Below are 14,252 nucleotides of genomic sequence, written 5' to 3' on the forward strand. Positions count from 1 at the left end.
GATTATTTGATGATAAAAACAGCTGCAACGAGTCGATTAATCAGCTAATTGTTGCAGCTCTATTCTCACACATCACACAAAGACTCTGACCCCTTTTCCACCAGAGCCGGTTTCAGGCCGGTGCCCAATTGAAAACAGTTCTTTGGTTTTCCACTGCCAAAGAACCAGTTCCCAGCCAGAAAACTGGTTCCACTACGGCACCAACTGTCTGCTGGTGTTGAACTGTGAACTGCTTATATCAGGGGCTGGGGGCGGGGCTGGGGGCGGGGCTATCTGACCAACAAGACCAACTCGGCCCGTTGAGAGACACCAACTAAAACGTGTTTCATTCATTTATTTGATTTGTTTAACTGCAATGTGATTGATACGGGCCAGCTAGTGGGCTAATGTTAGCGGGTGATTGCTAGCATGCTAACGTTAGCTAACAACAAAGTCCAACATTAGCATGTTACGTTCAGTGTTAATCAGAATGTATTGGGCGTCCATAGTGATCTAGATGAGCAGCAGATGTGCTGTAGAGACATGTAGTCTGTTGTTGTTATACTGGCTGAGAGGACGGAGACATACAGACGTTAACAGAGACGTAATGACCAGGCTCTCTGTGGAAAAGAAAACAGGTTCAGAGCTGGTTCACAAGTGGAACCAACTGTGAACCAGCACTAGCACCGGCTCCAAACGCTCCTGAAACTGCTTTGGTCCAAAAGGGGTATCTGAGTAAAGAAACACACTTTTCTGATTCACAGCAAATCTAAATTAAAGCTCCACCTTTCTGGTCTTCTTCTTCTCCTTGTGGAAGGCTTTTCCATCTGCCTGCTTCCTAAAGCTCAGTGTGACGTCGTCATTCACCCCCTGGGCCTTCAGCTTCTGTTTGAACTGAGAAACATTATTACTCACACAGAGAGATTACATTCTGCTTTCTTCTTTACATTTCATCCTCTGGAAGATCTTTTTCACACTTTGTTTCCTCACATGATAGTTTGTGACTTTCCCTGTTTCTTCTCCTGTAAACGCTCAGACTTTTCTCACATTGCTGGATTGTATTTGGAGATTATTAAACTTTATTATTTGAAATGTCTCTTTATCCGTTTCCTCCTCAGACTGTTTCTTTTACTGCTTCAGGCCCCGTTCACACGAGGACGGTCTCAACAGAAGACGCAAAAGTGGCGTCGCGTGACGAGCGTTTTCAGGAGGAAATCTGCTGATACGGTGACGCAAAGGTGTGTGAAATTCGATTGTATGCAGCCAGGCAGCATCACTTAAAGCCATAAGAGCATCTTTGGCCATGCAGAAGTTTTCACGCCACACATTTTCATCAGCTACTCCTTCCACAAAGTTCTCCTCCATCACTAGATCTCCCAGGTCTCGTTCACAGCCGTCTGGCTCCTCCCACCAATCGCTGCATCCAGAATGTGATGGAGGTAATTCCAGATCCTTCTCTGTTCACTAATACTATCTGTACATATCCTGGACATTTGGTGGAAAGACTCCTGTAAGTTTATTAGAGCTGCCAGAGCAGCTTGAAGGTCCCACCATGGAAATAATCCCACGTTTCTTTATTTCCTGTCCTGGAGCATGTATGTGACGTAAACACATACGTGACGTGAGCAGATCAGATCAGAGTTTTGTGTCTTGTCAGTGTAGACGACACGCTACGGAGGAGAGGATTACACTTTTACACTTTGGAGGGTGGTTTCACATTTTTGCGTCTTTAAGCCCCAAAAACGCCGTCACCGTCTAAACGAAAGGCACTTAACATAAAATATTTTGTTGTTTTTACCCGCGAGCATCCTCGTGTGAACGGGGCCTTAATGTGAATTAACTCTCTGAGGGTCAATAAAGTTTCCCCTTGATGCTTCCAACAGTCATTTGTTTGCTGGGTTTTTGCATAAAATGTGAATAAAAAGCAGATTTACCTGCTTCAGCATTGCCTCCATCACAGCAGGGTTGTTGGGGTCCACAGAGCTGCTCAGCCTCAGTCTGAACACTTGCTTTGAACTTGTTGGGACGTCTAGAAAGAGACGATCAAACATGATGAGTTGAGAGATTTCTGCTCTGATAATAATCAGCATCCTGTTGATATAAAGTGTCCTCAGTTAGTTTAGTCCTGCCTGTGGTCAGTTTAGAGCTATACTGCAGGCCGCCACCAGGGGGCGTTCAGGGGTTTATCAGTCAGGTAGAAGCAGTTACTTCCTCCATCTGTTCATATTCTCACATTGAAGTCAACACAAACTGATGATCTGCAGTTGGTCACTGCACATTAACACCAACATCCTGAGAGTTCACATTTATTGTCATTTGATGCTAAAGTAAACCTAAATCTAATATAAATAGTGTTTGAATCAGGGGGTACCACTCACCTGGACCGGAGCAGATGAATGGTCTCCTGCTGTTACAGTTGAGGTCCACCCATCTTCCAGAGGAGCTGAAATCTGCTGCTGCACAAGCCTCCGTCCCCTTGCTGTTATCAGGTTGCCCTGGTAACCAGTGTCTGAACGAGGAGCTGCTTCCATCGGACCACTTCCAGGAGTCTCTGAAAAGGCCGATCCAGACATAGGTATATCTTCCTGGAACCAGCTCATAGACCTTCTGGTTCTCTGCCTGGTTCCTCACACTGGCCAGGTCTGTGTGGTTTTCTCTGCAGTAGCTCTGGGCCTCAGTCCAGTTCATTTTAAAGTCAGTGAGGACAAAAGTCACATCCTGCCCTGAAAATAGATCCAGAGAAGAGCTGTGCAGAGGCAACATAACACACAACACTGATGCAAACTTTATATCTGAGTTTTTCTGCGTCTGAATGTTTTTCTCAGCAGTCTGATGTTTCTTAATGAATGTGAGCATGAAGCTGAAGTCACCGTGGAGCTGTGTGCATATCAACTCCTTCTCTTGCAGCCCTGTTGACTGAGACAGTGACGTGGGATAAAGCTGTTAATGATGGAGCTCTTTATATAAACAGAGAAATGAAGGCAGGACTCATCTGCTTTAAATGAGCTTCATGTAACTGGAGACAGAGAGGCAAAGAGCAGCAGAGAAGGGGAGAGGTCAACAAGCTCACCTGCTCTGTTTTACCTTCACTCATCAATATTCTCACCTCTCACATCACAGCACACCGCCCGATGGTTTTCTGTGCATCTGCGATCGTACCATAGTCCATCACCATACATCCGTGTGCAGTGTTGATCACCTCCTTCATTGTCTGGTTGTTCAGAACCCCATCCTCTGAACTCCTCCTCTCCTGGTCTGTAGAAGCTTGTGTTTGACAGTGACCACCTCCAGCTGTTCACGTCATCGTACAGCCCAATCCAGGGTGCCTGAAACACATATTTGCATTAATAATAATAATAATAATAATAATATTCATGTGTCCATATGAACAGTGAAACAGGTTCTGCTTCCTGTAATAATTGCTGCTGTTTATACTGGACATTAAGAGATCCCTTATAATACACGTTCAATAGGGAACTAAATCCTTCGTCCTCCTTCAGAGTAAAAAAAAAAGATTTCAAAGTTTCTCTGAAGTATCACGGCTCAGATTGTCAAACTTTAAACCCACGTGTCACTGACATGATGTCAGAAACATGTTTGAAGGGAAAGAAAGAGGAAAGTGAACTCACAGAGGAAACTCCTGCTGTTTCTGCCTTTCTGTTCAGGGTCTCCACATCCTCCATGCTGTCTACAGTGGCCAGGTCTGTGTATTTCTCTCTGCAGTAACTTTGTGCTTCAGTAAAAGTCTTCTGTTCATTAATGACATGGTACTGACGTCCAGCACACAGGCCTGTAGAGACACACATGAATACTTATCACATTTATGCTAAAAAGAACTTTTATACATGTTCACTTTGTAACTTTACCGTTTAATGAATATAGTATAATAAAACATAACATAATAATAATAATAATAATACATTTTATTTGTAAAGCACTTTTCATAAAGAAATCTCAAAGTGCTACAGAAACCAGAAACAAAATAGACAAAAGACTAAGAGTAAAGACATTTTACAGCCCTCTTCCCTTCAGATCAACAGCAGCATGGTGACAGAGAAACGTTCCTCTCTGTCTGTCAGAGAGAGAAAAAAGAGACTCTGACTGGAAGACAGCCAGCAGCCACTTCACGCATGCCTGGTTCATTTACAGGCTGGACGCTGAGGAGTCAACATGTCCTGCTGACTGCACCTCTCCCCACTGGCTGGCTGCTCCATGTCCCAGGGGAAAGCCCTGATTATTGGACTGATATGAATACAGGTCTGCCTTAGGCAGTTTGAAAAACACTGATATAATATATAATATCATATATTTTAATATAACTGCACAACGTTTCACACTGAAAGATTGTTCTTTTTACTTATTCTGCATTTCAGAAACAGGACAATTTCATACAACACATCATCTTTTAAACCTTTTTGGCTTGTGACCTCGAACAAAAAATCTGCATGTACAATAATAAATAATATATTGCATAACAAAGTGTTTTGGTTCAGATCTACCAGGTGCCGACATGCCTGTTCCTGCTGGACTGGAACAATAGAAAGGCGTGCCTGACACGGTGAAGGTGGCGGGGCCCTGAGACCTGAGGCCCCGGGACCACAGCTCTTTATCCAGCCATGTATGATGTCATCACCATCAACCAGTCTGCTCTAGTCTCTACATCAGTTATAATGTAACTGAAGGGCATCATAAAAGAGTTGTGATAAGAGCTCTGCAGCCACAATGATACATCAATGTAGTGTGAATATAAAAGAAGAGAAAGACTTACCTGGTGCAGCAATGAGGAGCAGAAAAACCACCAACATCTTGATTTCTCTCTCGCTTCATGAAAGAGTGACCCTTCAGACTCGCTGCTGCAGCTGGAAGAGACGGACAATGAACAATAGCTCAGTGTTATACCAACACCGTGTTACTGTCAGACGCAGAAATCATTTGCATAAAAATATTACATAAACAAATATGATCCCATTGTGCTGTGTGCGTGACAGAGAGAGAGAGAGGGAGGGAGGGAGGACAGGTTTCTTCCCACAAGATCACAGGAAGATTACAGATGCCAACCTGGGGTCCCTCCACCTGCAGAGTGAGGCCTGAGCGTGGGGCGCAGTGTGAGCCAGGTAAAGGTGGGGACCTGGACGTGCTGACCCCCGGCTTCAGACGCTCTGGGGACGTGGAAGGAGCCCCAGCTTGTGTTGGAGGTGGAGGGTTACAAGCTAGAGATAGTTCAACATCAAATCAATCAAACAGCCTTTATTGTCATTATATAGGCAACTATACAACCAAATAGAGAGTGCCACTATTTAAGGTGCACCTGGGGAGCTGCATGGGGGGTTAGGTGCCTTGCTCAAATTACCTGTCAGTCCTGGGTTTGAAACCGGCCACCCTCCGGTTACAAGCCCGAGTCCTAACCTCTAGGCCACAGACTACGTGGAGTTCGTCCTGTTCAGCATCCCCCAAAAAGATTTTCAGATACATAAAAATAAACTGTAGATTTAAGTGTTTTACCGTTTTGTACAAACATTATGGGACAAGAGAAAAAACCCAGAAACAGTTTCTGTAGGTGACCTGAAGTGACCTGGACTAGTTCAGGGATCTCTGTTAGACTGTGTGTGTGTGTGTGTGTGTGTGTGTGTGTGTGTGTGTGTGTGTGTTTGTGTGTGTCTGTGGTCTGTGGTCTGCTATCAGCTCATCTGTTGCCAGGTCGGGCGGGGCTGGAGCCTGGTGACTGCTGCACACACACACACACACAAGTACATACATACACTGACAGACAGACACAGGAAAAGACACAAGGACACTGAAGAGGAGACAAGGAGAAAGGAGAGGACACAGGGACACAAAAAGACAGGAGAGGACACAAGGAAACAGGAGATGAGAAAAGGGACAGGAGAGGAAGTAAGGAGATGAGAGAGGACACAAGGAGACAGGAGAAGAGACAAGGACACATGGGAGAGGGCACAAGTAGACAGGAGAGGAGACAAGGGGACAGGAGAGGAAATAAGGAGATGGGAGAGGACACAAGGAGACAGGAGAAGAGACAAGGACACTCAGGAGAGGGCACAAGTAGACAGGAGAGGAGACAAGGCGACAGGAGAGGGCACAAGGACAAAGGACGGGACAGAAGGAGACAATTAGACAGGAGAGGAGACAAGGACATACAGGAGAGTAGACAAAGACAAAGGAGAGGAAATAAGGAGATGGGAGAGGACAAAAGGAGACAGGAAAAGAGACAAGGACACATGGGAGAGGGCACAAGTAGACAGGAGAGGAGACAAGGGGAAAGGAGAGGAAATAAGGAGATGGGAGAGGACACAAGGAGACAGGAGATGAGACAAGGGACAGGAGAGGAAATAAGGAGATGGGAGAGGACACAAGGAGACAGGAAAAGAGACAAGGACACATGGGAGAGGGCACAAGTAGACAGGAGAGGAGACAAGGGGACAGGAGAGGAAATAAGGAGATGGGAGAGGACACAAGGAGACAGGAAAAGAGACAAGGACACACGGGAGAGGGCACAAGTAGACAGGAGAGGAGACAAGGCGACAGGAGAGGGCACAAGGACAAAGGACGGGACAGAAGGAGACAATTAGACAGGAGAGGAGACAAGGACATACAGGAGAGTAGACAAGGAGAAAGGAGAGGAAATAAGGAGATGGGAGAGGACACAAGGAGACTGGAAAAGAGACAAGGACACACGGGAGAGGGCACAAGTAGACAGGAGAGGAGACAAGGCGACAGGAGAGGGCACAAGGACAAAGGACGGGACAGAAGGAGACAATTAGACAGGAGAGGAGACAAGGACATACAGGAGAGTAGACAAGGAGAAAGGAGAGGAGACAATTAGACAGGAGAGGACACAATGAGACAGGGGAGGACACAAGGACACAAAGGAGAGGAGACAAGTATACAAGAGAGGAGACAAGGAAACACAGGAGAGGAAACAAGGAGACATGAGAAGAGACAAGGACACACAGGAGAGGAGACAAGAGAGGACACAAGGACACACAGGAGTGGACACAAGGAGACAGGAGAGGAGACAAGGACACACACGAAAGGTTTTACAGCGGGACGTCGTCCAGAATACTGTCAATGATTGTTTGATAGAATCAGCAGTGGAAACAAACCTTCACTCATTTCTACCTTTAATCTCACCTGGACAACTTGATGCTTATTTTCTGTTTTCTGTGCAAAATAAAACAACAAAATAACAACAATGAATGAGAAAGTGAATTTGAATGTAGTTAGCCTTTCATAACGTTAGCCGACTCGCACAGTTTAACTTAACTATTGGCGACAAAATTTTCTTCTCCTCTAAATGTACAGTCATATTGCCAGTAGTTCAAAACAATGATACATTTGGAAACCACTTTGAAACTTACCTCTGAATTATGTCCTCCATGAAAGTAACGGTTGGTTCTCTCACTTGAAAGATGTTTATTCTGGATTTTCTCGTTCGCATTTCCAATAATCGCGCATCTTTCAAGGATACGTGCAGTGACCTGTCAATCAACTGGGGCACTGAGGTGTTAGCAATATTTTCCTCGGCATGACCCGCCCTACTCTGCCTCTGATTGGCTCATCAGTCCTCATGCTCTATAGTTAACCAATCTAATCAGTGAAGGCAGCGGGTACCAGCCAATTAGAGGCAGAGGAGGGCGGGTCATGGCTTCACCATCCTGGAGGAAAAAAAAGGGCAATCTGGCTCACAGATATTACTGAATGTTGCGCATCAGGGGGGATTTAGTAGTGATGGGTAGATGAAGCCTCATGAAGCCTTGAACCTTTCCAGCCAACTGGTTCGAGAAAAGGTTCATATCTTGAGGCTTCATGTGCTCACAAACCCCCTGCTGGTCCAAATCGTCATTGACCTTTGAGCTGTCTGTGAGGCCTCTTGGTGCATGGGAATAATCACTGCCAACAGAAATAAAAACACCTTAATTTGATTTTGTGTGGTTCATTTATTTATCTGTTGTTTTGATTAATATGTGGGTAATGCTAATAGCAGTGTATAAGTAATTATTAATAATATATAGTAATCATTATTATTTACTTTACCAGCATCATTTCAGTCAATGATAAAATAAATCCAATAGGACATGAGATGTTTGTTAAAAGTGTTACAGTATTTTCAAAGCACGGGGCAGAGATGGGACATCAATTCTGCTTGTGACTTTATTGACTGCAGTTCAAAAACAACAATTTCTCCACTGTGCTTGGACTCAGCAAGTTTCTTTTTTTGGAGACATCCTCTCGAGCTTTCGAAAAAACTTGTTCGGATGGGACTGAGGAAGAAGGGGTGCACAAGTCAAACCATTTCCTGAACCACCGAGGCTTCGAACGTCATCAATGACGTCACTCGCCCTAAACAACACAAGCGTCGATACGCGCTCCACCAAAGACTTCCGGGATTCCTCGACACACGCTCCGAAGCATCGACACGATCCGACCCATCACTAGGATTTAGAAGTGGCTATACGCAATGCTGACTGAAAAATAAGTAAGTATACACCGTATACCGGCGTTTACCCTGGACTACACCACTGCCCGCTTCAGTTCGCATATAAACGCCACAGAGGGGTCGACGACGCCACGCTGACGCTGCTGCATGGAGCCTTCACCCACCTGGAGGAGCCCAAGTCATTTCTACGGCTGGTGTTCATAGACTTCTCAAGCGCCTTTAATACTGTGCAACCCCATCTAATGGGACAACATCTTATCCAGATGGAGGTCAACCCCACCTCGTACTCTGGGTGCTCTCATTCCTGACAGACAGACACCAGAGAGTGAGAGTTAACGGCCACCTCAGCTCCTCCAGGAGGATCTCTACAGGTGCTCCACAGGGCTCTGTCATCTCACCACTTCTTTACACTCTCTACACCAACGACTGCAGAAGCACAAACCCAGACATTACATCCATAAAGTACTCTGACGACACGGTCATCATGGACTCCACCAACTCATCAGATCAGTTACAGTCTGAGCTGGCCACATTTTCAGACTGGTGCAGTTGGAACTGCCTTGATCTCAATATCACCAAAACCAAAAAAAGAACTAATAATAGAGTTGAGAAAGGCCCCTCCACCTTCCCCACTGACTGTCAACAACCAGCCCATAGAGAGGGTTGACACATACACATATCTTGGGACAATAATCCACCACAAACAGAAATTCAAAACAAATACTGACACCATCCACTCCAAGTGGCAGCAGCGTCTCTTTTTCCTTCACAAACTCCGCAAACTCCAGGTCCACCAATCCGTCCTGACAGCGTTCTACAGATGTTTCATTGAATCCATAATCACCTTCAACATCACTTCCTGGTTTGGAGCGCTGTCCAACATCCATAGGAACCCACTAAACACAATTGGACAACAGCAGGAATCACTCATCAGCATATACAACAAAAGGACGAAGCAAAAAGCAACTCAAATCACTTTGGACATCACACACACACACACACACACACACACACACACACACACACTCCACAGCCAGTATTGGCTCTTACCCTCAGGCCACAGATACAGAGCAGCTCCACTAAGGACCAATAGAGCCTGTCAAGCTTTGTCCAGCCATCCATAAGACTGTGTGTGTGTGTGTGTGCGTGTGTGTTTGCGTGTGTGTATGTGTGTTTGTTTATTGTATGGATTGTTGTATTGTTGCTGCTCCTCCACATGTGAAGTTCTTACGGAAAAATAAAGTTCTTTGAATTGAATTATGAGTGGTACAGGCCAAGGTTAAGATTTCCTTTATTAGTCCAATAATAACAATAAATAGTAAACAGCAGGATAAACTATAAATATAAGAAAGGTATTTACAAATAAAGTAAAAATATAAAAAGTAAACTAAAAATATAAAATAGTATTCACAATTTTTAGAAATACAAAAAGTATTATCAATTTTAATAAAAACAAAATAAAAAATTTAATTTTTTGTAACAAAGAAAATGCATAAAAATAAAGATTTTATGAAAACACTGAATTAAATGTTGCTTACCAACACAGAAACCATTCATAATTGCTAAATTAGTCTAAAGTAGAAGGCTAGAGTGATACTAAATGACGAGCCAATTAGCTTTTGAGGAATTGAGGAAAGAATTGAGGAAAAAGCTAGAAAAACAATCATCACATTTGTTCATTTTAATATATAAAATGTGTAAATATAAAAAAGATTGAGTGATACAAATTATTTAGCAAAGCATCAAATAATGTAGTTAAAATTACAAAATTATATTTTTATCATTATTTATTCTAAAGTTGTACTGCAGGACAAATAAAAAGTTCTCAGAGCAAATATGTGAAAGCTGCACAACAGCATATTGACTCTTAAAATAGAATATCAAAAATGTTTCATGAAAGGAGTTCCTTGGTTACGTTACTTAGTTTAATTTATTTTACCCTTCATCTTTATGGCAGTTTAATATTCTTCATTTCAGAATATGTTGCATCAACATCCAGGAGTGCTTTTCAATTTAGAATAGGTGGAATTAATTATATAGAAATGTAGTTGAAAGGAGAAAGATGTTCTTTGAAAAATGATTGAATTAGGTTAGTTATTATCTTTAGTGACTCTAAACTATAAAAGGAATTGATGTTGAATGTCTCCAGTTTCACTGACGAGCATGATTCGCTGCACTTTATTATAACTCCATAATACCAGGTCCCTCCACACCAGGTCAGGAGAACAAACACGGGAATAAGAACCCCCTATCTGTAAAATAGGAAAAAGTCACAGACTTACAAGCAGAATCATTACAACAATAAACAATCAAAATGATAATTAAAGGAATAGTTCGGAATTTTGGACATAGGACCTCATTTCCAACTTAGCCGGTGTGATATAGGTCGGTGGAGACCGTTTTCAGCACATTTTATGCAGTCCTTATAGTTGCACAAGTCACTGTTGCTAAACTGGTGTTGAGCTAGCGCACGTCAACAGTAACATCCAGCCTGTCACTAAAAACAGCTTTACCTGCTCCTCAGAACACCCGAGACAAATGCATTATAACGTCGGACTATGGATGTACATGTCTGTGTTGATAGAATAATGTTAGAAACTAAACCAACCTTGCATAGCATTGGAATAGCTTATACTTTGTTCCCTGTTGTTGCTTAGGCTACGGCAGCGGCGGAGTGATATTATCTCCAGGCTAGTGAGGCTACAGTGGAAGACGGTTTCGGTTTATTTAGGTGCTGTCATAGCGGAGACAGGATAGCAGGACACTATGGCCACTGCCAGCCATGCTGAGATTTCGGAGTTTGAGGACGACGAAGATGAGTTTGTGTTATCAAATCAGCCATACCAGTTTGGTTTCGTTTTGACGCACTACTACTAACCCACAAAGTAAAATTCCGCTGCTGCTGAGAAACTAGTCCCTCAAGATGTTTTAACATTGAAAATGCAAGGTTGGTTTAATTTCTAAAATGATTCTATCAACACAGACATGTACATGGATAGTCCAACGTTATAATGCATTTGTCTCGGGTGTTCTGCGGAGCAGGTAAAGCTGTTTTTAGTGACAGGCTGGATGTTACTATTGACGTGCGCTAGCTCAACACCAGTTTAGCAACAGTGACTTGTGCAACTATAAGGACTGCATAAAATGTGCTGAAAACGGTCTCCACCGACCTATATCACACCGGCTAAGTTGGAAATGAGGACCTATTTCCAAAATTCCGAACTATTCCTTTAAGTGTTTTCTTAACTTTGAATGGAACAACATGAACTGAAAAAGACTCACAGTGACAGTGTTTCCTGCTTCGAGTTTGAATGACTTCTTAAATGTGTAGGTGATGGTTTCCTTGTTTTCAAACTGGACATGTAACTTCCAGCCTTCCAGCTCTTGTTCCTGAAAGAGTGTGAGTTAAATCTATTGTTTATAAAATATATGAAAACAAGACATAATCAGTGCTGATCCACAAACCAATGAAATTACCTGAGTAGACTTGTTTCCGAGACGGATGTATTTGTAATATTCGTTGACCTCAACAACAACAACAACAGGTCTTATGGTTGATCTTATTCTGGCGCTGCTCTGGAACTGAGAACTCTGGTACTGAGAACTCTGGTACTGAGGTCTCTGGTACTGAGGTCTCTGAGGTCTCTGGTACTGAGGTCTCTGAGGTCTCTCAGGTTGTGGATCTTTAACCTCGCCTCTACTCTGCTGAAATGGAGACAACACAGAGTCCTTCAAGAATCACCAACTAACTCACGTGCAGACAGACAAGTTGATCATTTCTGAAATAGTTTAGTGCAGGAAGTGAGACTAAAACTGTTGAACTACTGACTGAAATACATGCTGTGTTTAGACTGAAATGGGATTCACTTATAGTTTGACTCCGGTTTAATTACACTGAGTGGATGTGTGAGTATCTGAATTTTCAGTTTTGTTTTTAGAAAATGTTTTAAACTGACAAAGAGTGTCAAAATGATTAAAAGTTACAATTTGTTGTTCACCGTATACATGTTCCTCAAACAGTCATATGAGTTCAGACAGACAGAGAGCAGTTTCCCTGGTCTGGATGTTTTTAATGCTATTGAATGGATGTTTTCAGCATTTCTCATCAGTATGTGCAAGTAAGGACCTACTCTCCCTTGTAGTCTGGTTTTCAGTTCATTCCGGGTTTCCAATTTATTCAATGACTGTATGAAGCTGCAGTGTTCTTTTGTTTAGGCCACACAACTACTTCCCTGAGGATAGGGCAAAGAGTTCCTGATTAGGCCTTCTAAAAGTTGAATAAATGTATGTAAATGCCAGAACTTAAGTAGTTACGCTGACAAAGTAATTATTGGAAGTGAGTAAAATGAGACACACTGAGGTTAAGTGAGAAAGAGAGTTTTCATGCTTTAAACTAAGATCCCTTACTTTTCCTCTCTGCTTTCCTTTCTGCCTCTGACAACTTGCTGCACCTCCTAGAAGGTGGAGCAGGCGTCTACTCGCCTGTATGGGGTAATGAACCCACTCAAAAGTCATTGAAAGGGGGCGATCCCGGTGGCACACCTGGTAGAGCGCGTAGCACAGAGACCCAGTCCTTGCAAGCGGGCGGCCCGGGTTCGAATCCTGCTCGGAGCCCTTTCCCGCATATCCTCCCCTCTGTCTCCCCCTTTCCCTCTCAATCTCTCCTGTCAATAAAAGCTAAAAAAAAAAAAAAAAGTCATTGAAACAATGTTTGTCAGTGCAATTAGAGTCACGGAATTAGACACTGAAGCCCTCAAACTGAACATCAAGTCAAGAATGTATGAATGTAAAAACTACATCAATAAAATCCAATAATGTAAAATGACAATCAATAGATTCAATGTTTCACTTCTTTGTCCTACAGTGACACACGAGACAAGTTCAGTGATTTTTATGATTTGCTCTCATGGTTAGTTTAATCATGTTAGTCTCAGGAACAAATAAATGTCAAACACAGTTTAAAGTTTAAAAAATGATTTGGGTGAAAAGATGAACCTGTTCGTTCATGGCTCTCAGCTGCTTCAGATCTCTCTCAGCCGTCTCTGTTCCATGTTTCTCATGCTGGGTCAACCCCACCACCTAGGAGAATGGAAAGAAGAAGAGAGGCATTTTATTATAATTAGGGCCTCGAGGCAATCTCCCCAGCACTGGTCCCATACAGCAATAGCTGTAGGGACCAGTGCTGCACTACTGTTATACTGTGGATTTCTTCTTCTTCCTCTTCCGGACGCAATTTCGTCCCGCTACTAGTCCTACAACTTGAAGAGTTGCAGGACAAATTATATATCAAAACGTGCGGTTTGATCGGGATCGGTGTGCTATTACTTTTCTCTACAGAATATGAATTTTTTGCGACGTAAGTCGCGAAAAACTGCCCAAAATTTTGCATTGAAATGAATGGGACGGCTGACAAAAAATGAGCGAAAAAGAACAATAATTGGAGATTTTTAAACGTCTACTTCTCCGGCATAATTTCACCTAGAGACTCCATTTAAACTTTGAACAGTAGACACAAGTCTTGTGTATTGGTGTATTAATACGTACAAACGTAGGAAAATTAGTCTTCTCCCTCACAATCCTCTGGTAAAGCTGTCAGAGTTATAGTTTGGGCGTACGACGCACAGATGCGCCACCAACATCCTCATTGGGTGCCATATTAAAAACGCAGGGAGATTTCGGAAAAAGTGAGATATAACAATTTTTTTAGAATGCTCTAACAAAGCTATTAATTCATTTTTCTTAAAAAAAACCATATGTAGACGTTGAGGAAGAACTCAGGACGCTCAAAGTGAAGTCGGATCAATGATAGGTATTATGG

At 42.9% G+C, this 14,252-nt stretch overlaps 1 protein-coding gene across 1 annotated transcript; it reads right to left on the reverse strand.

Moving 5' to 3' along the window:
- Positions 1–538: 538 nt before the first annotated feature.
- Positions 539–3,216, reverse strand: LOC131989348 (macrophage mannose receptor 1-like). Its single transcript, XM_059354537.1, has 5 exons — positions 3,086–3,216; positions 2,358–2,702; positions 1,914–2,008; positions 811–873; positions 539–547 (listed from the first exon to the last, which is right to left on the reverse strand). Exons 1-5 carry the CDS (start codon positions 3,156–3,158, stop codon positions 539–541), a joined length of 585 nt encoding a protein of 194 aa, XP_059210520.1. The 5' UTR covers positions 3,159–3,216.
- Positions 3,217–14,252: the final 11,036 nt, after the last annotated feature.

The sequence above is a fragment of the Centropristis striata genome, chromosome 17, assembly GCF_030273125.1.
Source record: "Centropristis striata isolate RG_2023a ecotype Rhode Island chromosome 17, C.striata_1.0, whole genome shotgun sequence".
Lineage (NCBI taxonomy): Eukaryota > Metazoa > Chordata > Actinopteri > Perciformes > Serranidae > Centropristis > Centropristis striata.